Source organism: Mesoplodon bidens (genome assembly GCF_964165515.1).
Source record: "Mesoplodon bidens genome assembly, chromosome: 19".
In the NCBI taxonomy this organism is placed as follows: Eukaryota; Metazoa; Chordata; class Mammalia; order Artiodactyla; family Ziphiidae; genus Mesoplodon; species Mesoplodon bidens.
In genome coordinates, this window is record NC_138179.1 from 19,807,941 (window position 1) to 19,835,401 (window position 27,461).

At 52.5% G+C, this 27,461-nt stretch overlaps 1 protein-coding gene across 1 annotated transcript; it reads left to right on the top strand.

Moving 5' to 3' along the window:
- Nucleotides 1-2,934: 2,934 nt before the first annotated feature.
- Nucleotides 2,935-10,180, top strand: AIPL1 (AIP like 1 HSP90 co-chaperone; the record flags this gene model as incomplete). Its single annotated transcript, XM_081219563.1, has 6 exons — nt 2,935-3,030; nt 3,634-3,813; nt 7,594-7,782; nt 8,774-8,950; nt 9,077-9,218; nt 9,978-10,180. 6 exons carry the CDS (start codon nt 2,935-2,937, stop codon nt 10,178-10,180), a joined length of 987 nt encoding a protein of 328 aa, XP_081075689.1.
- Nucleotides 10,181-27,461: the final 17,281 nt, after the last annotated feature.

The following is a 27,461-nucleotide window of genomic DNA, read 5'->3' on the forward strand; positions in this document are numbered from 1 at the left end:
GTGGTGGGAAGGAAAATGTACGGAGGCGAGCAGGCTCCCAGCGGAGAGGTGGTGGGTACAGGGGCTCCTGGCCCTCCTTGTAAGGGGGAAAAACCAGTCCGTCGTTCCAGGCTGAGGCTTTCGGGGTCCAGCTCCATCCTTGCCTCTGTTGGGGAGGAGGTTGGAGAAGGAGAAGGAGCTCCAGACCTGCCCTGCCCTGCCCTGAAGGCTCCCTGTCCAACAGAAAACTTCCACCAGTTACCTTGACCTCATGGAGCGGCCAGTGTGATGGAAGAAGCAGACATTAAACTGTGCAAAATGTCATGAATGTGAAGTGCTAGGGGCTGATGAGAGGGTGTAAAAGGAATGGGGAACCCACTGGAGCTGGGGGGTCGGGGCAGGCTTCCCTTAGCATATGATGTTTTAGCTGATGAGTTAGGGAGACAAAGCCGAAGAGGATTTCCAACAGAGGGGTCTGCAAAGGCTGATGTTGGGAGGCCAGAGCTCCATCAGGTTCTAGGAGCAGAGGAAGCCTGAGCGAGATGGAGAGGCCAGGAGCCGGATGGCAAGAGGCAGGGCTTGAAGGACCCCATCAGCCAGGGAAAGAGCTTAGAATTTATCCTGATGGTGGTGGGAAGCCTTTGTTGAATTTTCAGAGGGGACTGAGGTTATTAGAGTTCCATTTTTATGAAGTCCATTAGGAGGTTGGTTTGTGGGACAAACAGTGGCTGGGGTCCCTCTGGAGGCTGTGGCCTGAGCACCTCATTTTTCTCAGCAGTGAAACTGAAACTTCCGGCATCAGCTTCAACACCCCCTTCTGCTCGTACCCCTCAGCTTCACCAACCATGGGCCAAATTTGTCAGTTCAACCCCTAGGTATTTCTGCAATCCATGTGCGCCTTTCTTTCTTTCTCTTTCTTTTTTTTGGCCACACCATCTGGCATGCAGGATCTTATATCCCTGACCAGGGATTGAACCCACGTCCCCTACAGTGGGAGCATGGGGTCCTAACCACTGGACCACAGGGAAGTCCCCATGTGTGCTTTTCGACTCCTGCAAAGGGAAGCAATTGAAACAGAAGGAGAGTTTTGAGCAATGTGAGACCCAGTTAGAACTTTTTCTTCCATTGTGAATGATATCATGGACAGAAAGATGCCTAAAACGTAAAGGCTAGTAGCATGAATACTTATAAAGCCAACACCCATGTAACCATCAGCTGGGTGAAGAAACAGTGTATTGCCAGGACCCCAGAAGCAACCACTGCCCCTGCTCTGTGTCCTCTCTCCCTTGACTTTTATGGGAATCTCTCTGATTTTTCTTTGTAGTTTTACCATCTAAGTATCCATCTTGCCTCCTACGCATGCAGACTGCTCTAGGTTGCTATGTGGCTGCAGAAAGAATGGAACAGAAAAGAAGGACCTCTGCAACCCCTCTCCACCTTATCCCCTGTCCCCAGAGAGACATGGAGCTGGGCCCACAGTGGGGAGGTTCTCAACACTCAGGGAGGGGTCCTGGAGGGGTGATTGGGCTGCTCCAGTCTGGGTTTGTGACCCAGACCAGTTGGCCCAGGCTTGGCCCTGCTGTATGCCAGTGGTTCCTCATGGGAGTCAAAACTTTTAGGGATGCTGGGTTTTGGGGTCCCACTCACTTTTCAGGGAAGCTTCTCAATTTCATAGGGAGGCAGGAGAGGTCGATTTTCCCATTTCAGTTGGGAAAATAGAGATAGGGTGGGAGATACCCAAAGCCACATGGTCAGGAAATAAGAGGTGGGACCAGCCCTTTGAACGCAGCTCTCTTGGGCTCCTAGTGCCGTGTCCTCGTCTCTCCCTGCGGCAGGGTCACGTGTCCCTGCTCCCAGTAACATAGCCTCTGGTCAAGAAGAGAAAGTTCTGTGCTGGTAACATAGCCTCTGGTCAAGAAGAGAAAGTTCTGTGCTGTTCAGAATCCTTCTCACCCTCAAGGCCTGGGGGAGCCGGGGCATGAGAACTTGAATTGGCCACAAGGTGGCGCCAAACACCACGTCTTCACATCATTTTTCACTTTTAAACCCCAAATGCCCAGAATAAGCTCTGCCTGGGTGCCAGGGCACAGGGATGAGACCCTGCAAAGGGGACGGGAGAGCTCACTGTCCTCAGCCAGACCTTGTAGGGGAGACAGGAGCAGGGCTGGTGGGGGTTCCTGAACTTTCTCCAAACCTGCTCCCCTTCTCTTACTCCATCTTAGTGCTCTCCCAAGCCAGAAACCTGCGGGCAGATCTTGGGGAGGAGATAGTGGGACACAGGAAAGAGGAAGCAGGACTGCACCCTGGCCTGGGCTCCAAAGGGACAAAGAGTCTGAGACCAGGACCAACGCCCCAGGACCAGGCAGGGCAAAGGGGGCTTCCGGTGCCCCTTCCTTTCCTCCTTCAGTGGCCTGAAGCCTCTCTGCTGCCGCTCACTCCTGATCCCCTGTCTTCTTCTTCTTTTTTTTAAAATATTTATTTATTTGGTTGCACGCGGTCTTAGTTGCAGCACACAGATCTTTGCTGCCGCAAAGATGGGATGTGGGATGTTCTCTGCGGTGTGCGTGATCTAGTTCCTTGACCAGGGATCGAACCCGGGCCCCCTGCATTGGGAGTGTGGAGTCTTAACCACTGGACCACCAGGGAAGTCCCCTCCTGTCTTCTTTAAGAAAGCTCCAGCTGTCTTCCCTCCTTCTTAGGGTGGGATAGAACACAAGCTGAGGCAGTAACAGTGGATGTCAGGCAGGGTCCCTGCGTCACTGCTAGAAGCAGAGGATGGGACAGCGGCCAGGCTGCAGGGAGTGGCTCCACCTTATTCCTCTCATTCGCACCCAACCCCCGCTCCGCCCCCCACCGCCCTTCCCCGCCCCCCCACCCCCAAGACTCAGCCACCTAAGTGCCTTCCTCCAGGCAGATTATCTCAGCTGGGCTGGACGTCACCCTGCACCTGGAGCCATGGATGCCGCTCTGCTGCTCAACGTGGAAGGGATCAAGAAAACCATTCTGCATGGGGGCACGGGGGAGCTCCCAAACTTCATCACCGGAGCCCGAGTGAGTGGGGCCCGCCCCCCAGACCAGTTAAAAGCCCCCATGGCAGCCTTCTGCATTCCAGCTTGGCCACAGGGCACTGCAAACAGCCTTCGTCAGCTTTGCCAACAAGTGGCCAGGAGGTCCTTGCTGGAATTATCAACTGCCCCTCCCCTTGCCTCTGCCCCAGGCATCTGGGTAGCTCTGAAGTGGTGCCCATTCACGGGGTGTTTTTGATACTTTGCAAATTAAACTTCAGTGTGGAATGCAGGTGGGCCTTTGGGAATTTTCTGATGTCCCAAATGCTGAGGGAGAAGGAAGGGCCTTCAAGGCTCAGGGTGTTTGTCCGGGAATCTCTGGTGGGCTCCTAGACGGGTGGTGGATGTGTCTGGGTCTGCGGCCTCAGATCTAGGGCGTGTTTAAGGCAGGACTTCCTGACCTGCAGAGCTGTTGAGAGTGGGATGTGGTCCTTTAGGAGGGAGTGGGGGAGTGCAGGCTGGTGGGGGGGATGCTCTAAGGTCTGATTGGGGTTGGGGGAGGACAGCCCAGGGAGTCAGTGGCAGGGGGTGGCTTCTGCTGGGCCTCGGGAGGTATGTCTAGACCAGGGTCTGCTCTCTTGGTGACCAGGTGACCTTTCATTTCCGAACCCTGAAATGTGATGAGGAGCGGACGGTGATAGATGACAGCAAGCAGGTGGGCCATCCCATGCACATCATCATCGGGAACATGTTCAAGCTGGAGGTCTGGGAGATCCTGCTGACGTCCATGCGATTCAGCGAGGTGGCCGAGTTCTGGTGTGACACCATCGTAAGTAGGCCCCGCCCACCCGCTTTGCAGGGCTGCTGTGTTTCAAGAAAGTGAGGGTAAAACAAAACTCTGGAGAGAGAACCCTGCCCGTTCCTTCTCAGCTATGGTAGCGACAAAGATGGATTCCCCCAAAAGAATAGGTGCTGCTAAAGTGACAATCGGTGTCAAGGCTGGCTGGTGGGATGTGGGTGCAGGGCCCACCTCACAGCCCTCACTTTTGGGCAGGATTATTGGATCCTGGAGACTTTTGGCCACGGGTCATCTTCTGCCCTCCTCCCCACTCCTACCAACACTGCAAAATTGTTTTCTCATTTATGGCACCCTTAGCAATCATCCAGACAAGGCATTCTCCTCGGTGGTCCAGATAGAAATGGCAAAACTCACTGACCTTTAAACAAACATTTCTTGTGGAAACTTTCAAACTTATACAAAAGTCGACAAAAAGGTATAATCAACTTCCAAATACCCAACACCCTATGCCAGGCACCATCACTCCAAGGCCAGTCTTGTTTCATCTAAACCCATCCACTTTCCTTCCTCATCCCCTATGGTTAAAGCACATTCCAGACACTGTAGCATTTCATCTGTAAATACTACAATTTGTGTCTCTAAAAAGAAGGATATTAAAAAACATGACCTCAATATCCTTATTACATTAAAAAAACCCCAATAATTCCTTAATGCCATCTAATATCCAGCCACTGCTCAAATTTCTCCAATTTTCATTCACTCCTGCTGGTTGGTTTGCTCAAATCAGGATACAAACAAAGTCCATGCACAGAGCTTTGTTAATACATCTCTTAAGTCTCCTTTCGTTTATGGGTTCTCCTCTCTTTTAGAGTTTCCTGGACGTGGATTTGTTGAAGAAACTGGGTAACTTGTCTTGAAGTTCCCATGTTCTGATTTTGCTGGTTGCTTTGCCATGGACTTGTCTAACACATTCCTCGATCCCCAGTATTTTCTATAAACTGTGTACCTCCACATCTGCTTACCTCTCTTACTGTGATGTTAGGATTGGTTGGTGGGCTCAAGTGTTGACAGCCTGACCTAGCCATTACCAAGCTCCTTCTTTTTTTTTTGCGGTACGCGGGCCTCTCACTGTTGTGGCCTCTCCCGTTGCGGAGCACAGGCTCCGGACGCGCAGGCCCAGCGGCCATGGCTCACGGGCCCAGCCGCTCCGCGGCATGTGGGATCTTCCCGGACTGGGGCACGAACCCGCGTCCCCTGCATCAGCAGGCGGACTCTCAACCACTGCGCCGCCACGGAAGCCCAGGCTGGTAATTTTTATGCCACGATGATTACTGGTTTTTCCAATAGTCCCTCATCTCCCCCCAGCTCACAGCTGCTATGATTGCACGCGCGCACGCACACACACACACACACACACACCTTTCCAGAGTCATTTACCCACCTATACATCCATGTTTTATCCATCCTTCTATCCACACACTTAGGCATCAATTCATCCATCCCTCCCTTCAACCAGAATTATTCCTAATCCATTCTTCCATCACTAAGCATCCACCCATCATCTATCTGTAGGTCTATCTAACTGAAAACATTCAGTGCACCAGGTTTGGCCTGTGCTAGGTGTTAAGAGACTAAACAGGCAAAGTTCCCATCCCTCAAGGAACTTGAATTCTGGAGGAGGAGCAGACACCTAAGCAATTACAATGCAGGGCAGGTAGCACCACGATATACATGAGTGAGGACAGAGTGGTTTAGAGCCACAGGAGGGGAGCAACTACTGCTTGAGGATCATAGGAGGAATTTTTTCAAGAAGATGACATTGAGCTGGGTATTGAAGGATGAATAGGAGTTCACCAGGCCTAGAAGTGGGAAGAGAGGTAGCATCCAGGCCAGGGGGTGTGAAGCGGCAGGGGCCGTCAGGGGCTCTGGGAGCTTCTGCCCTGAAATATACTACCACCCCCTCTACCCAGGGAGCACACTGGTCTCCATGAGGAATTTTCTGCTGGTGCCCAGCCTGGTGAGGCCAGGGGTTGCAAACTCAAATACCACAAGGGCCAGGGCCCCTGGGTGACTGAAGGTCATCTGCTCCATCCACAGGGGGCAGCTGCTCCTGAGCTCCCACGGGATGGCTGCTGTGTGAAAGGGACAGGGCCGGTGTGGCTGGATAGTCTGAGTTTTATAGACAAACCAGATTTTCATTAGTCCATGATTTCTCTCAGTGCTTAAGTGTTGGCAACTAATTACATGAAAGATAAAACAAAACGAATCTGGGAGCTGAATGTGGCCTCCAGGATGCCAGTTTGCAATTTCCAGATAGATAGAGCCCCTCAGACAGAAACAGGCTATGGCCTTGAAGCCCCAGAGAGGCGCAGTGGTCCTGGGGTCCCCCTGCCCAGTCTCAGCGGAGGTGCTGCAGAGGTGGGTGCAGGGCCCTGGAGTTCTGCTCCCTCTTCTGGCCTGTATTCTTCTTCTTGGGATGTCTGCCCACTCCCGGTGGCATCCTACAGTCCACCGTGCCAACCAGCATCCCTGGTAGTGCTAGGGTGGCAGGTGGCTAATGGGACAAGGCATTGGTCTGAGGCCATGTCCAAGCAGCCTCCCATTCCCGGGGTCAGCAGCTAAGCACTGACTTTCTGGGAGGCAGGGGGCTGCGAGCTGGGGCTGCCGTGTGAGGGCCAGGACTGCGCCCTCCCTGCAGCAAGCCGTTCCCGGGGGGCCCCTCCCTCCCTTCATCCAGCTTTAATCTCAACAGGCTTAACTGCCATCTGGTCACCCAGCTCACAAAGAAGCCGAAGGTACTCCAGGCTAATCCTGGCTGGTGGAGGCAGGGAGGGGGTGACCTTCATGTCCTTGCTGGTGACTTGGAGACCAAGCTGAACCATTCCCGCCTCTTCACTTTCCCAGTGCTGTGTCTTTACTGGAGTTGCGGTGCAGGAGCCTGAGATGGGCCATCTCAGGACCCAGCCCCTGGAGAGCGGCTCTCAGAGCTCGTCTGTGGGGCATCCCAGCTCACAGATGGGGCAGCTGAGGCCTAAGATGGCCTAAAATGCCACAGGCCTTGCCTGAGGCCAAGCAGCTGATTTTCCTAGCCTTCTTCCACCCTGAGGGTGGCCACCCCAGCTCCTGGTGCTGGGTGAAGCTGTGATGAGCTGGCCCTATATCTGCGCCATCTCATTTATTTAACCCCTACACCAGCCTATCAGAGAGGTGCAATCCAGGGGGTGGGAGCTCAGGGAGCTGCAGTGACCTGGACTCACTGCCAGTCAGCAGCACCATCAGGACACCAACCCGGCCCTCTTGGGCCCAGAGCCCTGCTCCTTCCACAGCTCTCCATGCTCCTGTCCCTGCGGGTCACAGGCTTCACAGACTGAGGGTCTCCTTGGAAGAGAAACCCGTTTGAGTCGACCACAAGGGCCAGCAAGAGGCAGCATAGCACTGCGGCTAAAGCATGGTCCCCGGAGCTGGGTTTGAATCCTGACTCTCATTTCCTAGCTGTGTGACCTTAAGCAAATCACTTAACCTCTCTGGGCTCTAGTTCCCACATCTCTAAAATGGGGAGAATAGTAGGGCCTCCCTTGTTGGGTCACCTTAAGGATTAAAGGAGCTAATAGGTGTAGCGTGCTCTCCCTGGCACACAGGTAACCACAGTGATTAGTGGGGGTACGCTGGGGTGATGAGTAGTAACAGCCATAGGGCAGGTGTAGGGAGAGAGCAGGAGTCCTTCTCTGGGGGGTCCCAGAGTGGGGCTCTCTGTGGCCCAGCTGGCTCTGAGCAGATAGCCTGATGCCATCCGCCCAATTTTCCCCACAGCACACTGGGGTCTACCCCATCCTGTCCCGGAGCCTGCGGCAGATGGCGGAGGGCAAGGACCCCACTGAGTGGCACGTGCACACGTGTGGGTTGGCCAACATGTTCGCCTACCACACTCTGGGCTACGAGGACCTGGATGAGCTGCAGAAGGAGCCGCAGCCACTGATCTTCATAATAGAGCTGCTGCAGGTGTGACCCTGGGGCATGGGAGGCGGGGTAGGTACTGTCCCAGCATCAAAGAGCAACAGGGGTCAGTGGGCATCAAGGGGAGCCCAGCCCCACGGGTCACTGGACATCACCCAGTTCCTCTTCAGAGAACGATAAAGCATTCATAAACCACAGGGGAACTGGAATTGGATCCTTCCCCCACAAAAACGGTACTTTGCCTTTTCCAAGGGAAAAGCCCTTTTGGGACTAATTTTTAAAAATGTTATTTTCTTCTTGGAGGCATTTTATTTCTATTGGTTATCAGCTTCCATTTTTTTCCAAAAGTCTAGAATTACATCCTCGGCCTCAGTCCCTATGGTTTGTGGGTTCCGATCTCATTCTCCAATAGTGGGAGAGGCTGCATGGAACCATCCACAATCTCTCCCCCAGACCCCAGAATGATTCATGGCCCTTGTCTGTGGGGTGGTGGGAGAGGGTCAAACCAGGGCAGGACTCAGCTAATGGCCAAGGCTGAGGCTCAGCCTGAGGGCAAATAAATAAGAACTGTGTCACCAAGGGGCCTGCTTGAACAGTTGTGCGGCTTGGGCACTGCAAGAAGGCATCCCCTATAAGGTGCTCATTAGAGACATTATATATCTGTGCTTTTATAATAATATTTTTCCAACAGGTGGCAATAAAGTGTCCTGTTCTAATGAAACGAGTATCATGGCAATTTTCTGAATATTAGAAGTAAAGTGTGTTGACAAAGGAGTACCTTTCCTTAATTTGCACAAAGGCTCTGATCTAGGGTAAGGCCCTGGGTGGGGGGCGTGTTGCTTCCTTCCCCTGTTTGTATGTGTTTGGCCAGCAAGCATGATTCTGCCCGCGATCTTCACTGTGGAAAATGAAGAGCTGACTTCAGCAAGATGTGCTGGGTCCACTTTCTCTGGTCCCCTGCAAGGGAAAGGGCCTGCCCTGCTGGGCTTCGAGCACTCGGGGTCCCTGCCTTACTGACCTGCAGCTCTTGGGGCAGGTGGAGGCCCCCAGCGAGTACCAGAGGGAGACCTGGAACCTGAGTAAAGATGAGAAGATGCAGGTGGTGCCCATCCTCCATGGAGAAGGAAACAGGCTCTTCAAGCTGGGCCGCTACGAGGAGGCTTCTACCAAGTACCAGGAAGCCATCGTCTGCCTGAGGAACCTGCAGATCAAGGTGGGAGGCTGCCCGCCAGGGGGTTGGGAAGTGGGGTGCATGTGGGGGGAGCAGCCCTGCACTGGCCCTGGCCGCGGGGGAGAGGGGTGGGGGCAGGGCAGCAGCAGACCTTTCTTCACCGGGCAGGAGAAACCCTGGGAGGTGCAGTGGCTGAAGCTGGAGAAGATGATCAACACCCTGATCCTGAACTACTGCCAGTGTCTGCTGAAGAAGGAGGAGTACTATGAGGTGCTGGAGCACACCAGTGACATCCTCCGGCACCACCCAGGTGGGTGGCGTGAAGCGGGTCCGGGGTTGTGGGGGGGAGGGTGTCCAATCCCGCCCAGGGGCCCAGAGTCACGTTTACAGACCTCCGGTGGCCTTCTCTTCTGACCCTGTCAGGGCGTCAAAACTCGCCTCCACGCAGCAGGGTTTTCCCAAGCCTATAACGATATCACAGATAACGGATGAGCTGTGCTTATTGTGGGAGGTATTTTATCTTAAGGTGCATTAGGGCAAAATATAAGCAGTTCACCAAACCTGTGTGGAGCAGTAAACGGGTTTTAAAAATGGGAGCAATCAATACAGAGAACAATACTAAGTACATTCTAGGATCCGTGATGCGCGGAAATGGCGATACTTGTGAAGACGATGTTTGAGGAACGTTACAACATCACTTACTCTGCGTCACACGCTAAATTCTCTGCATTTATCATTTCATTTATCCTTATAGTGACCGTAACGGACAGGTGCAGGGATTGGGCCTGGAGCTTGTACCATTTGGGGCGCTTCTGTAAGAAAAGAATAGAAAGTTGTGAATGTAAAATAAGGTGCAGGGCCTTGGAAGGGTCCGCGGAAGGGAGGGAAGTAGGTACTGCTATTATTATCGTCCGTATTTTATAGTGGAGGAGACGGGCTCTGGAGGTACAGAGAGGTTAAGGATCAGGGTCAAGGTTAAGGGTTGTGTAAGCTGGTCAAGCCCCGCCGGGCGCAGGGTCGGGGCTGCCTCTGGGGCTGGGTGGCGGGTCCAGCTGGATCCTCCCCGCAGGCATCGCGAAGGCCTACTACGTGCGGGCCCGGGCTCACGCCGAGGTGTGGAATGAGGCAGAGGCCAAGGCGGACCTGGAGAAAGTGCTGGAGCTGGAGCCGTCCATGCGGAAGGTGGTGCGCAGGGAGCTGAGGCTGCTGGAGAACCGCCTGGAGGAGAAACGCGAGGAGGAGCGGCTGCGCTGCAGGAACATGCTGGGCTAGTGCGCAGGCGCCAGGCCTCCCGCCTCAGGCCCCACCGCCATCGGCCCCTCCCCTCACCCTCCCCAGCCCGCCGCCACTTTGCCACACACCGACCCCTCCGCCCCAGCCGGACTGCAGGGCACTGGGCAGCTAGAAGATGGCCTGGCCATTTCTGGTTCAGTTGGCCAGGATTTTGGTGTCACTTTTTAAACTTTTAATTTTAAAAGTCAAAATAATGTATGTGTCGACTGAAAAAGTAATGCACAACCTAGAGGTTGAGAATTCTGTTTTATTCAGCGGACTTTCTGAGGACTCCCGCCCCAGAAGACAGCCTCTCAGATAGCCCTGAGGGACTGCTCCGAAGAGGTAAGGGAGGAGCCAGGATGTATAGGAGTTTTTGCAACAAAGACCAGATAGTCGGAACTTCAAAAGATTACCGTTAATGAAAGAAAATCAGACATCTCAAGTTAATGAGTTTAGCACTTTTCTAGGTGTGGGAAGATGCAAAAGTCTGGGCTCCTTGAAAACATTCCTTTGAGATACACCTTAACTATTATATGTAGGCTCAGCATCCTGCTTTTCTCCATCCTGAATCCTCTCAGGGTGCACATTGTGGGTGGCTGCAACATCCTTTGTTTACTAATGTGGCAAGCAACATTTACTGATACATGCCAGGGTTAACAAAAAACAAACAAACCCCCAAACCCCAAAGGGCACAGAAGAGCTTATGGATAAAAATGAAGTTTCCTGCCCTATCTCTCCCATCCCTTAGCCTAGAGATAGCAGTTTTTTGTTGTTGTTGTTTTGTTTTTGCGGGACGCAGGCCTCTCACCGCCGCGGCCTCTCCCGCCGCGGAGCACAGGCTCTGGATGCGCAGGCTCAGCGGCCATGGCTCACGGGCCCAGCCGCTCCGCGTCACGTGGGATCCTCCCAGACCGGGGCACGAACCCGCGGCCCCACCCCCGCCTCGGCAGGCGGACTCCCAACCACTGCGCCACCAGGGAAGCCCCGAGCTAGCAGTTGTAATGGAGCGGATCCTCCCAGACCGGGGCACGAACCCGCGGCCCCACCCCCGCCTCGGCAGGCGGACTCCCAACCACTGCGCCACCAGGGAAGCCCCGAGCTAGCAGTTGTAATGGACCCTGTGTTTTACTCTTTTGGTAGTTTTCTCTATCTCCCTATGTTTAAATCAGCTTCCCCACGTGTGCTTTTTTTTTTTCTTTCTTTCTTTCTTTTTTTTTTTTCTGTACGTGGGCCTCTCACTGTTGCAGTCTCTCCTGTTGCGGAGCACAGGCTCTGGACGCGCAGGCTCAGCGGCCGTGGCTCACGGGCCCAGCCGCTCTGCAGCATGTGGGATCTTCCCGGATCGGGGCACGAACCCGTGTCTCCTGTATCGGCAGGCGGACTCTCAACCACTGCGCCACCAGGGAAGCCCTCCAACGTGTGCTTTTTACCCCACGTCAATGAAAAGTGAGAATTGAATGCTTTGATGCTTTCTGATCCCTTCCTTCCCTTCCCTTCTCCTAATTTCGGATAGTTACATCGCTGGTTCTTTGCTTGGTTATTTTTGTAACTTGGTATTTATTCTTCACCTAGAACTCTCTGCTGGGCTGCAGGGACTCTCTTTTGTGTAGGATGAGGGTGGCAGCATTGGGACCTCCCCTCTCATGTCCCACTTCTTCCTCCCTAACCGGTTTGATGTACCTTTACTCTCCCATCATCCTGGCTGTTAACGTCTGTGTTCTGTCTGTCACCAAAATGAAGTCTTCTATGCTTTGTTCATTGGTTGACTCTAAAATCTGAAAAATCAATAGACATCATTTACCTGAATATGGCCGTGTAGTGTAATTGCAGTTTTCTGTGGTTCCAAATTCATGACCCCTGGACCACCAGAACGAGGATATTCCTGGCTACTGGAGTGGCAGCGTCTATTTTAACATGGGATTCCCCCCCCCCGCCTTCTTCTTCCCTTTTGTGGCACTAGGAGATTTGAGGTTTAAGTCCTCCGACCGTGGAGGAAAGAGGGTTAATTTTTGGTTGAATCAGGCTCGGTGTCTGATGGGCTGCCAGGTATACTGTCAGAGAACCAGGTGGAGATTTTAAAGTAAGTCCAAGGAAGGGGGCATATGACCTGCAGAAGACGGAAGGGAGGAATGTCCTGAGGCCGGAAAGAAGGCTCTGAGCTGGAGAAGGCGGAGCAGGGTGGAGGCTGTGGGATGAGAGCAGAGGGGACCTTCACCTGCTCCCGGCTGCCCTGAAAAAAGGCCTGGGTGGTGTCTGGACAGCCAGAGTCTCAGGGGCAGCTCAGAAGCAGATGAAGAGCCTGGCAAATGGCATTATTTGAGGACAGGAACTGTGCTCTGCAAGCTTCCCAGCCTCCACTGTCCTGTCCATATTCTGTGTGCAGCGTCCCCACTACTTCCCCTTTTCCTGGGGACAGTGAAGATCTCACTTGATTTGTGGTCCCCCCAGTGGGATTGATGCCTGAATGTATCCCAGGACCCTGTGTGGTCCTGTCCAGTGCATCCTGGGTGGAAGGCTCCCCTCCTGATGCCCCAGGACATTTGCAAGCCCAAGAACAAAGAGGGGTAGGGGCCAGGACCCCCGTGAAGTGTGGCGGGAGACACCGTGGCATTCGTAGTTGAGGAGGTGCTGAACTCAAAACAACTGGAGATCCCCCCCACCCCCAAACTGCAGCAGCCATTTGAGACATTTCTATTACAAAAGCCCTGGGAATTCTTTCTCACATGGCATCCAGTGGATTAAAATCAAGCCACATTTTGGTTCATGACTTCCTAGGCCAGCTTTCCCCCAGCCTCGTCTGCACCGAGCATTTCTAATTGCCTGTCTTCTTTTTAAATGGGGGACACAAATCATAATGTGCCTTTGACATACCCTCAGCTTCTTAATCATGGTTTTTGCACGGTCTCTCTTTTCTTTCCTGGTCCAGCCCTCTTGGTCTTCTCAGTGGACTCCCTCCTGCTAATTTTTGCCTTGTCAGGCACGCTTTTTGTGTGCTGCTCTTGTGTGAATTCGTGTGTGTGTGTGCGTGTGTGTGTGTGTGTGAGAGAACAGGGACACACCATCCTCTTGTTACTGTCATCCAAAGGCAGCGAATGGGACAACATCACCACTTTTCAGAATTCATGGCATCTCATACTTCATCTCACTAGTGCCGGGGGAGGTGGAATGCAGAGATGGGGAGAGCCGACTCCGGGCCCCATAGCAGGCAGCCTCCCCAGCCAGGCCTCTGGTCCTTGCACTGGCTTCCTTGTGTCTCCAAGGAGGTCTTGGCTGGCCAGGTCTAGGCCGGTGCATGCAGGAAGTAGCAGGGGCATCTCCTGAGGGTCCCTTTTGACTGTTTCCAAGGGATCTAGCTGGAAGCCTTTGTTTTTGAGCGGCCAGCAGGGGGCAGCAGAGAACAAGCAGATTGTAGTTCCTGGTCCAGGACCTGGACTTGGCCGGGAAAGCTTTGGGCTCTGGAGGTGGCGGCCCTCCAGGGGCCCTGACCACCCCCACTCCTACAGGGTCAGGCTGACTGGCAACAGGGGGGAGGTGTTTAGAACCATGGAATCAGCATGCCTCAGTCTCATCCTCTTGTACAGATGGGGAAACTGAGGCTCAGAGAAGGCCAGTAACTTTCTAGATGCCACTCCAAAGCTGGGGTAGACGGGGATTAGCATCCAGGTTTCCAGGATTCTGGGCTGGGCCTTTTTGTTCTACATTGTGTTGCTTCCCTCACCAGACAGTCCATACAGCGGTATGATGTTTTTTTAAAAAACGAGAGGGCTTCCCTGGTGGCACAGTGGTTGAGAGTCCGCCTGCCGATGCAGGGGACACGGGTTCGTGCCCTGGTCCGGGAAGATCCCGCATGCCACGGAGTGGCTGGGCCCGTGAGCCATGGCCGCTGAGCCTGCGCGTCCGGAGCCTGTGCTCTGCAACGGGAGAGGCCACAGCAGTGAGAGGCCCGCATACCGCAAAAAAAAAAAACACGAAAGGAGAAAAATATGAAACTTCTATTAGAGAGCAACCCAGAGCCTGTCTGTAGGCTTAGTTTGGGAGCAGTTGGAGGGGTAAACGTGAGCGGGGCTTGTGTGGGCCTCACAGCCCCTGTTACTGGACGAGTTCTTGTGCCCTGACACACAGGGAGGCCTAACAAACCGAAATGTTGGAGTTTGGAGCAGAGAAAGATTTATTGCAGAGCCATGGAAGGAGTCGGGTGGCTCATGCTCCCAAAAAAACTCTGAACTCCCCAAAAGGTTTCAGCAAAGCTTTTTTTTTTTTTCTCCTTTTTTGCCGTACGCGGGCCTCTCACTGTTGTGGCCTCTCCCGTTGCGGAGCACAGGCTCCGGACGCGCAGGCTCAGCGTCCATGGCTCACGGGCCCAGCCGCTCCGCGGCATGTGGGATCCTCCCAGACCGGGGCACGAACCCGTGTCCCCTGCATCGGCAGGCGGACTCTCAACCACTGAGCCACCAGGGAAGCCCAGCAAGCATTTTTAAAGGCGAGGTGATGGAGGGGTGTTGTTGCTCGCGGCAAACTTCTCGGTGCCAGAATCCTCTGTTGTTGCAGCTGTCTCCTTAGGTCAGGTTGCGATGTTCCTGTAAACCTCCAACAAGATGAGTGTTATTCTCTGTTCTGCAACTTTTTATCTCTATGTGAATGGAAAAGTGTTATACCCTTAAAGGTCAGAGCCTTGAGAATGGGCTATCCTGTATGTTTCAGGCTATAGGCAACATTCTTAGCTGGAAGCAAAAGCAATAGAACACAAATGTTAAAGTGAAAGAAACATCTAGTACCAATTGTTCTTCCCTATTACTCCCCCTCTGGCCTGCCCCCTCTGAGAATCATTACTGCTTAACCAAGGCATTTGTTCCCATGTCTGAGTCACCCTCCTGACCTCTGTCTAGTGGGGTTTACATGATGCAACACCAGAGAGTGATTTGGGAGGGTGGCAGGGGGCTGGGGACCAGGCAGAGGGATCCCCTTGGGTACTATGCAGGTGTATTAGGCCTCTAGTGCTGCTGTAGCTAATTACCACAAACTTAATGGCTTAAAACAGCACAAATTTATCCCATTACAATTCTGGAGGTCAGAAGTCCCCAAATGGGTCACGAGGCTTGTTTTCTTTTTGGAGGCTCCAGGAGAGAATCCGTTTCCTTACTTATTCCAGCTTCTAGAAGCCCTTGCATGCCTTGGCTTGTGGCCCCATCCTCTGTCTCCAAAGCCAGCAGAGCAGCACCTTCCACTCCGTCTGTGTTCCTCTCCTTCCATCATCACATCCCCTCTGTGTTGACCCCCTTGCCTCCCTCTTATAGGCACCCTTGTGGATACATTGGGCCCACCTGGATAATGCAAGATGACCTCCCCATCTCCAGACCCTTAACTTAAGCACACGTGCAAAGTCATTGCTACCACGAGGGTAACCTATTCACAGGTTCTGGAGATTAGAATGTGGGCACCTTTGGGGGCCATTATAGAGCCTACCACAGCCAACTGGTTTCTTTTTGTCCCCAGATCTGTTCTCTGGCCTGCTCTGTCCCCTGAGAGGCTCCACATGCTGATGTGTCCCACCTCCCTGGCCCTCCAGCCTCCAGTTGGGTTTGGCCAACAGGAGGTATCAGCAGGAGGTCTGTGTGGGAGGAGAGTAAGGCTGGGTCTCTGTTTCTCCCACTCCCTTCTTGCTGGGCTGTGGTTTTGCCGTGTCTATGCTCTTTGTCCTGTGGTCACAGTTGGGGTCAGGGAGCCCTTCTAGGCCACAGCTCTCACTGCTCCCCAGAGCAGCAGCCCCTCCCCTGGTCCTTCACCCCCACCTGTACCCCAAGGTGCCCCTCATTCTTCGCTGGTTCCCCCAACCCCACCTGCACCTTCATTCAGCTTTCTGCAGTGGCACCTTCAGCTGGGCCCCCTGTTCTCTGCCAACATGCTGCTGAACAGGCATCAAGTCTCCTCCGGACTGGAAGGAGGGAAGGAAGGCTGAGAGGTACAGAAACATGTGCAATGTCACCCAGCTAGTCAGGGGCAGGGGCGGAATTTGAATTCCGACCCAGATGAATGGGGACTAGAGTCAGCATTTTCCTGCCCCACTGGGCATGGCCCCCTCTCAGGAGGTGAGGACCCCTTCAGTGGCAGAACCCTCGCCATGAGAGGGGCTCAGCTAGAAGGGGCATCTAAGGGTTTGGTGCGTGTCCCGAAGCTGATGGCATGGCAAAGGGCCAGAGCGCGTGCCCAGTTACTGCTTGTCACAGGCCAAACCACCTCCTCGTCCATGAGAAATGGCCAGGCAACCTCAGTCGGATGCATTTAGCCAACAGTTCAACCTTCAATAGCAGGGGCTCCGCTGGAGGCTTGGCGTGAGCCCGGGGACGGATCAGCGCCCCTTTTTGAGTGCCTTTTCCCTTGCTTCACGGTGGGCAGTGTAGGTGCCACTTGGCAGACGAGCCTCAGCTCTGGGGAGGATGCTGCTTGCCCGGGTCACACAGCTGGACTCAGTACGTGGCGGCAGTGAGGGTAACCCACGCTGACGAGCGGAGCTGGTGTTGCTCTGAAGTTCCTGCAAGGCTATTGCTCCTGGGGGTCCAGGCAGCAGGTGAGAGTCAGAGCTGGGGAGTGAGGGGCCACCTGGGCCTTCCCTGGCTCCTGATTTCCCCTGAATAGTAGACGCTTCATGGAAAGTGCTGGAGCCCTGGCTTCCCCATGACCACCGTCTGCGTGATGACAGCCAGGCAGCCCAGGTTTGAGTCCTCGGATAGCCACCATCTGGTTGCCTGCTTTTCCCTCTTCCTCCCTGGGTTTCCCATGTCTTGTACCAGAGACTCTGTCTTGAACTTCACCTTGATTGATCGGCCTGCGAATGAGGGACCACCTTGGCGGCCTCCAAGTACCTGCTGTTTGCGGGGAGGCTGCCCCCTGCACAGCCTTTTCTCCCATCCCTCCCCTCTCAGGGCTTTCAAGGAAAGGTTAGGTATGGCCCCATTCTAATGTATGGCCATTTCGCCTGTGCAGAGTTCCTGGCCTAATTACAATTGCTCCATTACTCCAGGTATTCTCATTAGTGTGAGAATCCCACGAACGAAGAATCTCGCCTTTCCTCCTGGCCTCCAATAAAAATATCATTTGAAGATGTAATGGAGCATTTGTCTCTCCTCAGCAGTCTTGAGGCTGGCAGCTTCTACTGAGTGTGACAGTCTCTGGAGGGCAGAGAATTTCTTCGGCTTTGTTCTCTGCCACGTCCCCAGTAGCTAGAATAATGCCTGCCCCATACCACGGGTTCAGAAATACCTGCTGGCCATGACCCAGTGTAGTCCATTTCTTTATGAAAAACACATCTTGATTCCTACGTGTGTAAGGACCCTCAGAAAGTATCTAACAGCTTATTTTGCAGATGGAGGAACTAAGGGCCAGAGATGAGAGGGGACACGTCCAAAGTCACGACAGTGAGTCTCTGACAGATCCAGCGCTGGGATGAAATGTGTTGCCAGCATGTTCTCCACCAGTTCCACTTACAGTTTGTGGCTCTGTCTGCATCCCAACATTTTCCTTCCGCCTCACCAATTTTTTTTTCTTTACTCTTTGGTGGCATGTTGGGGTTCCCCCCTTTTTAAACCTCGACCCACGCTCTGTTCTTCTGAATGTCCTACGAGGCCCCTGGGTTGCCTGCCTCCTGGCTGACAGGCTCAGCTATCCCAGCCCCCAGTTGGGGCTGCCCGTGGGTCTCACCTCCCCAGCCTGCATTACGAAGGAAAGACGGAGACCTACGTTCTGCAGAGCTGGTTGCCCAGGGCGGGCTGCGACCACAGCCAGACTGCCAGCTCCCTGATGAGTTAGGAGAGAGACACCCAGAGACAGAGGCAGAGGGATCTCTCTCCAGGGGGTTACAGGTAAGCAGTATAACTGGGGACCAGCTGGCAGCCTGTTGCCCCCCCTTGTGGCCTGAGAAGTAGGGAAGCAAGTTGGTGAGCGAGAGAGGCATGAGACAGATGTATAGAGAGGAGAGGGGGGGAGAAAGGAAGAGTAGGAAGATAAGAGGGAGAGGAAGAGGGAGAAAAAAGGAGGAAGAAGAGAGAATTTTTAAGATCTGATTCCCCGTGTGCAACACCCATGTATCCTAATAATAAGTCAGACCTTCTGCAGAAGCTGTCAAAACGCCTTAACTAGACCCTCCTAAAGGAAGAGTTGGATGGGATCAGCTGGCAGACAAATGCCCAGTTCACTGAGGTCTGCTGCAGAATGACCTTGAGTCTGAGGCACAGGCTTCCGTTCCCCTCTGGGCGCAGGCAGGGAAGAGTGAGAGTAGCTCCGTCCAATAGGAAGATAGTACAGGTCACAAAGGTAGCTTACAATTTTCTAGTAGCCATGTTAAAAAAAATAAAAAGGAAATAGGTGGCGTTAACATAACCCAGTCTGTCAAGAATGTTATCATATTATCGTTCATGAGACACTTTGCACTCTGATTCTCACACTGAGTCTTCGAAGTATAGTTGATGCTTCCAGCACGTCCCAGTTCAGACCAGCTGAACTCCAGGTGCTCAGTCATCACAGGGCATAGTGGCTACTCTACTGACAGTGAATATACACCCCATCCTGTTCTGACCCTGGACACCGTAAATTCATTTTACTCATTCTTGAGCTTCATAGAAACATGACCCAACAGTATATTCTCCCCTGTGTTCTCTCACTGCAACAGTGCACAGCCCAGTGCGTTCATCTAGAGGCGTGTTCCGGGAGGTCTTGGCCGGGGGGCACCGATGGTAGTTTCGGTGGGGGCTGGGGAGACAGACAACAAACCAAAAAAGGCCACAGTCACTATCATCCAGTTGTGATGAGGGCTCTGTGACAGGCTGGGGGGTTGCCACTTACAGTTGTGCAGGTTGTGCATTGCACAATTCCAGGGGGCCCCTGTTTTCCTCACTGTCATCTTGGATATGTGCAGTTACTGTAGACCCCCAGTAGATGGCAGGAAAATGTCTTAAGGAAACGGTAGCTTTTCTTAATCTGCACAGTTGCCTTCTTGGCTAGTGCCAGGCTGCATGTTTCAGCTAAGTTGGCCTGTGAATGTTAGTTTCTGAGAGCAGGGCCTGAGCATGTCCCCAGCTGGTACTGTGGGCAGTAGCAGTTGGCCAGAGCCAGGCTAGGGGGGGCAGCCAATGCCTGGGACCCTGGGCTTTCTTCTCCATCCAGCACAATCTCATCCTTGAAGGGTGTGGTGTGTGTGGGGTGCCTAGCCAGGGCTGGGATTGGTGGTTAAGACAGGAGGAGGGGTGGTGGCCTCTGAGTTGATCGCCTCTGCAGACTGGCTCCTATTAGATCATTCAAGGCATCCCCCCAACACACACACACCGCAGGAAGCTCTGGAAGGATTTCCACCCTCCATGCCCCAGATCCGAGTCTGTCTTGCTGGGGTTCTGATCTGAGGGTTAAGGGTGAGTCTGATTTTCCCGCCGCACTGTGGGCGTCCTGCTCTTTGTCAGGACTCAGGCCCCTCAGGCGTGGCCCCCGGCTCTTGTACAGTGTGTGAGCTGACATCGATTTTCTCCAGGTCTCCCTGTGGCGCTGGAGAACCTCTCTGTCTCTTCCCATCTGTCCCCACCTCTGCTCCCTGCACTCCGCCCCAGAAGCTGATCTGTGTGGACATGGCTCCCTCTGGCTTCAGTTGGGTTCTTGGCACCTTCTTCTCCAGAGGAGAGTGAGGTCAGGGTTTTGTTTCCTCTGCTTGCTTTCTGCGGGGATTTGCTGGCCTGGCTGATGAAAGGTCACACCTTCTTCAGGGCAGCGCTCTGCACCCATCCTCCACTGTATTAGTCGCCCATGGCTGCTGTAGGAAATCGCCACACATTTGGTGGCTGAAAACAACACAAATCTTACAGTTCGGAGGTCAGAAGTCTGAAATGAGTCTCAAGGAAATAAAGTCAAGGTGTCAGCAGGGTTGTGTTCCTTCCGGAAGCTCTGGGGGGCAGAATTCTTTCCTTCCCTCTTCCAGCTTCTCCGCCTGCCTGCCTTCCTTGGCGGCTCGTGGCTCCACAGCCCTCCACCCCTGCTTCTGTCATCACAACTTCTCCGATTCTCTTCTCTCTCTTATGAGGACCTTTGTGATTACACTGGGCCCACCCCAATCACTCTGTATCCTCCCCCCACCTCAAGATCACATTTGCAAAGTCCCCTTTTCCCATGTAGGGTAACTCATTCCCAGGCTTTGGGATTTATTAGGACCTGGACATCTTTGGGGGACTATTCTGCTGACGGTCCTTTATTTCAGAGTTCTGGTTACCACACCCTCCCCTGCTTCCTAGAGTAGTAATGGGCCGTGGCTCTGGGGTACTGCACTGTTACACGTGGTTTTACGGTATCCTCCCCTCACTTTTATAAAGCCCCCTTTCAAAACTTTCCCCAAATTACCCAAAGCGACGGTGCTATTGGATCCCTGCTATTCGGATTCCTGCTAAAGCTTGGCTGATACGCCTACCCAGTCAATGTAGTCTTTCCAACAATCTTTGAGGTGGATTTATCACCCTCCCCCTTCCGTCCCAATGGCCCATTTTATCTTTGAGGAACTTGGGGGCTGGAGGGGGGTTATGTAACTTGTCCAAGGTTGCATGGGTAGGTCACGGCAGAGCTGGGATTTGAACCAGAACTAACTCTGACCCCAGAGCAGAGCTCTCCCTCCTGCTGTCACTGACTCTTATAGCCTGGACTGGAATTTTTCCATCCATTAGGCATTCACTCTCTGACTGCTGCCATTGTAGTGATTTTCATAAAATACAGGTGACTGTTCCTCGGTGGTCCTCTTGGCTGTCCCCTTGCATTGGAACATTGGGACATTGCTGCTCTCAGTTTGGTTGTCCAATTAAAGCTGACCAGGACTACTGTCCACTTGCCATAATGATTCCCTGGGGTCCTTCAGAGATCATCTCAGTGACACCCGTCCCGCTATCTCCAGGGCCACATCAGAGGTCAGCATAGAATGAAGGTTAAGAGCAAGGGCTCTGGAATTGGACAGGCTTGGATTCCTAACCCAGTGTGACCACTTACCAGCTGTGTGATGTTGTGCAAGTTACTTAACCTCTCTGAGCTGTAGTTTCCTCACTTGTACAATGGAGGTTATGATTGTGGCTACCTTATAGGGTAGTTGGGAGGACTGAATTTGTTAATGCGCATTCTGAAGTACTTAGAAATGTACTCGCTGACCAAGACAGTGAGTGACCATGTCGGCTGCTTTTTTTTTTTTTTTTTTTTTGCGGTACGCGGGCCTCTCGCTGCTGTGGCCTCTCCCGTTGCGGAGCACAGGCTCCGGACGCGCAGGCTCAGCGGCCATGGCTCACAGGCCCAGCCGCTCCGCGGCATGTGGGATCTTCCCGGACCGGGGCACGAACCCATATCCCCTGCATCGGCAGGCGGACTCTCAACCACTGCGCCACCAGGGAAGCCCTCGGCTGCTTTTATTATTACGATCGCTCTGCATGTTGTCACCTCAGGGTCACCCCTACACGCACTGCGGCCGCACCCTAGCAGTCCCAGCCTTATGTTTGCCTTCAGAAAGCCCTCTGTTCAGGTGCCCTCTGTATTTTGGCAGGACCCCCACTGCCTGGCTCTAGGTGAGAGTGAATTTTCACAGCCATCCTGTAGCCCTGACAGCTCCTGCCAGTGTGGTAATGAAGGATACCCGGCCTCGGGGAGACTGCTGCATATTTTGTGCCAATGTGAATGGTGCAACCTTTCACGGACATCCCTTTTTTGTAATAAATACTGCAAACGGCCAACACTGAATCTTCAGTTCTTTCACAGCTACTTTTCAGGACCCCTTTGGGGAATTCTTTGGAAGAAAAGTGACACCAATCTCAAAACTTTGTATTCATCCTGCTGACTGCTTTGCATGTGTCTCTTAGAAATGCCTTTTCCTTTCCCGGGACTTTGCATCTCTGGCTGGCCCCTCACGGCTGCCCTGTCAGCTCCTAGGGCTGGCATCAGAAGGCCTCATCTCCGTCCGGGGCTTGTAAACGGCCCTGAGTTCAGATCCGAGGAAGGAACATGAAAACATTCTTTGGCCCACAGGAGGGGAAGCTTGGCAGTGGGGTGGCAGCAGCGGAGAGGCTTCCTCTGATTCAGTGAAGCCATCAGCTGTCTCTCCAAATGCTCCTTCCCCTCTGTGCCTTGTTTTGGTTAATTTAAGAACAGCTGCCCTCAGTGGGAACCAATTTCTGGCGGTGTGCAGAAGCCAGCTTCCCAGGAAGGCTGCTGGCATGGCATCGGCAGGTTAGCTGGGGATTTAGAGCCAGGGATCATCAGAGTGTGCCACTTAAATGCTTTCTTCCCTTCTTGAGGAGCCCCCATCATTCAGGATGAGTAACTTGGTTATTCCTGGGGAGAGTTAGAAGCAGCTTGAGAACCTAGAATCATGATAGAAGGAGTCTTGTGACAGACCAGATGGGTGGTCACCAAAGCCTTTTCCTTCTATCCCTGGGCACACGACTGGCCTGCTTCCCAGTTCCGCCTGCAGTTAGATGGGTCCATGTGCCTGAGCTCTGGCCAGCGGAATGGGGGTGGAGGTGATGCACACCGCTTCTGAGCTTGGCACCTAAAACCCTTGCATGATCGCCTTCCTATCTGCCGAATGATGATGATGCCCAAGTGTCACTGAAGCCGCATGCTTCGTGGACCATGTAACCAGGATGCTTCCGTTCACTTGCCATCTCTTTTCTTTTCTTCTCATCCTTCCTTTCTCTTTCTTTATCCTTGGCCTGCCGCTTCTCAGTTGCCTCCTGTAAAATATTTTACCCATTATGTATGAGATTCCTGACTTTCAAACTATTCAGTACTGACACTTTCTGGGGAATCCATATATTCCTACGCACACTGCCAAGAATGGGATCAGCAAAGCCAGTAAAATTCCAGATGGAGGACCCATTCTCCTAGGATGGAGATGAAGTTATGGGAGAGCTGATGACACTGCTTCCAGCTGCAAATCCAGATGGTTCCTCAGTGTTGTGAAAAATTAATTCCTGGTTATCTCTGAAATAAAGAAACAGAAGCACAGATACTTAATACCTCTCAGTAAATTCCATTGCGTTCTGGGCACAAGAGTTCAAGTCACTAGCAAGGAAGGGTGACTCTGCCTTCATCTCCGAGTCCACATTGTATGGGGCTTTGCCCTTGTAGCCCACCACAAGGCAAGTAAAATTCCATAGTCGTCATCAGATTTGTCAGTAAAAGGATGTCTTCCCGCTAAAACTGAGATCGTTCTGTAAGTAAATCTCAAACAGGGGAATGCATCTAATTAGAATTACAATGATACTGCCCAACTTGCACTGTAGTATTCCAACCAATTTTATTCTTTTTATTTTATTTATTTATTTATTATTTTTTGGCTGCCTTGGGTCTTCGTTGCTGTGCACAGGCTTTCTCTAGTTGCAGTGAGCGGGGTCTACTCTTTGTTGCAGTGCGCGGGTTTCTCATTGCTGTGGATTCTCTTGTTGCAGAGAATGAGCTCTAGGCGTGTGGGCTTCAGTAGTTGTGGTGCGAGGGCTCGGTAGCTGTGGGTCGCGGGCTCGGTAGTTGTGGGTCACGGGCTCTAGAGCGCAGGCTCAGTAGTTGTGGCTCACGGGCTTAGTTACTCCGTGGCATGTGGGATCTTCCTGGACCAGGGCTTGAACCCGTGTCCCCTGCACTGGCAGGTGGATTCTCAACCACTGCGCCACCAGGGAAGCCCTATTCTTTTTTAAATTGCCAATTTAAAAATACTTCCATTCGAAAGATACACAAAGATTAGCTCTCAATTTTCAATTTTGGCTTCAATCTTACTTTAATGGAGCATCTTTCACCAGTGGGTTTTTTTTTTTTTTTCCTGCAACCTTCAGCTGCTGCATTAAAATTTTCTCAGGAAAGAAACACCCACCCTGGTTTTGCGTAAAGAAAATGTGAAATTACTAAATAAAACACAAACTATCTAAAGAGACACATGAAGCTGGAAGACAGATCTGAAGGAATTGAGTTATCTGTCGCTTGTTCATTATAGCTGTGGGCTTACTGAGTCACAGCTTTGTGTTTTCCAAGGGAAAAAAGAATCATCCAAGAAATGGTTTAAAATAATAAAACCTGAAACCACACATCATCCTTTCATCTTAATGAGAGTCCAATTTATAATAACATTTTGTATCAGGTAGTTTTGAAGTCCCCCCTCCCCCCCCCCCCGAAATTGTTTGTTGGCTGAAGCATTGTAGCCTTGAAAAAGCACCAAATTACTAGCGGTGGGGTAGGGTCGGGGGGTGGGGGTGGGGGGTGGCGCGGAAACTGTGCTGCTTTCAGGAATGAACTTCCTGGCAATCAGCCTGTCATGGAAGAAAGAGCATGTTTAAACTAAAAGTATCCTATAGAACGCCTACTCAAACCTTCATTCCAGTTTAACTACTTAAGCCATGTGTCCAATAGTGATATCAGGTTATTGAACAAACATAGCATCTTGACATGGATGCTGAAAGCTGCCTTTGTTGAGTGATTACTGGGCATATGCAGTCACATTTCCAGAAATGTGCCGTTTATTAAGTTGGAGCTCTCCTGCCCTTCCTTCCCCAGGCTCTGGCCAAACAAGCGTCTGAACAGGGCTGCTGTGGGGAGGGAGAATGGCACTTCTTTTAGGGCAATTTCCAGACTACTCTGAACCAGGGATATCTTTTATGACCAAGTCTGAATTTCTAGATTTCCAACGTTATCTTTGTCCTATTAGGAATCCGAGGCTTAAGCACTTGTAGATCCCACTTGCCGGCTCTTTCTTTACTTCTTCCAGCTTCCCGACACAGTTAAATCACAATTTTGGCTAAGTCACCTGTACCTGCCAAACACACGCAGAATCTGTTTCTCACCACCTCTGTCTGCCAGCGTCCCGTCCGAGCCATCTTTAGCTCCTCCCACTCAGATTCTTTTTTTTTTTTTTTTTTTTCTTTGCACTACGCGGGCCTCTCACTGCTGTGGCCCCTCCCGCTGCGGAGCACAGGCTCCGGACGCGCAGGCCCAGCGGCCATGTCTCACGGGCCCAGCCGCTCCGCTGCATGCGGGATCCTCCCGGACCGGGACACGAACCCGCGTCCCCTGCATCGGCAGGCGGACCCCCAACCACTGTGCCACCAGGGAAGCCCCTAGAGCACTCTTTTTATCCTTGGGGGCACTTTTTGACGAGTTTAATTCTTTGCCGTCTTCTTTTTTGCTAGACTCTGGTTCCATCTTCAGGGATGGGTCTAGTGCCCATCCTCTTATCCCCAGACCCTAGCAGAGGGTCTGTGGGGACCCAGGAAACATTGCTTCAGTGATGGAGTGAATAAATGACTGAAAAGACCCTCTCCTCCAAGAGGCCTTCCAGGGTCTTCCAGGAGAGCGGCCTCTCTTCTCTCTCAGCATCAGTGGCAATGGCCCATGCCACTCTTATAGCGTTTGTCTCTTTTTATTTATTTATTTATTTATTTTATTTATTTTTGGCTGCGTTGGGTCTTTGTTGCTGCGCACTGGCTTTCTCTAGCTGTGGCGAGCGGGGGCTACTCTTCGTTGCGGTGCGCGGGCTTCTCATTGCGGTGGCTTCTCTTGTTGTGGAGCACGGGCTCTAAGCGCGCGGGCTTCAGTAGTTGCGGCGCGTGGGCTTCAGTAGTTGTGGCTCGTGGGCCCTAGAGCACAGGCTCAGTCGTTGTGGTGCACGGGCTTAGTTGCTCCACGGCATGTGGGATCTTCCCAGACCAGGGCTCGAACCCGTGTCCCCTGCATTGGCAGGTGGATTCTTAACCACTGCGCCACCAGGGAAGCCCTCATTTGTCTCTTTTTACCTTGCTCTCTGTGTTTTGTGGCCATGCCTGCCAGCTCTCCCCACCCTGATCTCTCTCTGGATGACCCAGGTCTCAACCCTTTTGAACCTCCAGCACCTCGAGCAGTGCCCGGCACATAGTAGGTACACAATAAACAGTTGAGAGGTAAATCAATGATGGAATGCCTGAGTTTGGGAACAGACCTTGTTTATCTGTGGCTCAACACCAGATGCCCCGGGGTGGCTTATTTAATTGTCATTTTCTTTGTGAATTCATTATTGTTTTATTTCAGTGTTGTTTTTTTCCCAAAAATCTGCTGCTCCCTGGGCCTGTAGAGATTGCTTTGAACCAGGCCAATCAAAATGCTGGGCAGCTGTGTGAGGAGGGAACACAGGGCCAGGGGAGAAGGAAGCTGCAGATAGGCAAAGCTGGAGCCCTGGAAACCACAGACCAAACCCCAAAGAATGCAACAGTCATGACACCACAGCCAGAGGGATGGCTGAGCCCATAGCCCCAGGACCACGTTCCTCTCTCAGGAGGCGCCTGGGGCTCAGAGACAGCAGCTTGGCAGCGCAAGTGGGGCTGGTGCCTCTACGCCAGCTGTCCCTGAGTCCTCACTTTCTCAGCCCTGCCTACCCCTGCCAGGCAACTGTCTCCAAATCCAGCTGATTCCTTCCTTCCGGGGCACAGTGGGGGCAAAGGCATGGTCTCTGGGGTCAGATGGGTCTGAGTTTCAGTCTTGGCTTTGCTACTTCTAGTTGTGTGACCTTGGCCTTCATCTCCCCAAGCCATAGTCTCCTTATCCGCAAAGTAGGAATGATAATAATGCTCATTGCAGACCGTTGTGAGGATTTAGAGGGGGTCACAAATAAGGAGTGATGAGCACAGTGTGTAATGTTGGCTTTGATTAAAATTGATGCTATTGTCGACTGTTGTTTTCATACTTGTTTCAATGGCCTGAGCCCAGGCCTTTGGCTGCTAAGAGGGTGCCCAATAAAGGGCACCATATCCAGCCAGTGGTGGAATGAGCTCCCCATCACTGGAGGTAATCAAGAAGCTACCAGCTGACTTTTGTTGGGCTTTATGCCCTGGATGGGAGTAGTGAGGGCCAGGGTGGTTGGCCTGGAGGGTCCCCAGTCAGTTACTGAGGAGAGGTTTTCATTCTGTTAAACAGTGAGCTGGGGACTCCATGTGTTAGCGTGCTGTCTGTCAATTAAAATCGGAAGAATAATCTGAAGAGAGTGGCAGCTCCGTTGTTTGCCCTTTTAATCTGGTCTGTTGCCATGGGAACGGCAAGTGATTGCAATCAACACTGTTTGTATTGTGAGCTCGCTCCCATCGATATGGCTTTTGAAAAATAAGAAATACAAATCCTGACTTTGGCACGCCACTCATTATTCAGAGCAAACCCCTGAGAAGTTCTGTCAAACGCTTCCTTCCCGGTGCACAGGCTCTGGTTTGGAAATTCCCAGCAGCCCAGCTCCCGGCCTGCTTCCTTTCTGCCCCTCTCAGCCAGGTGGATC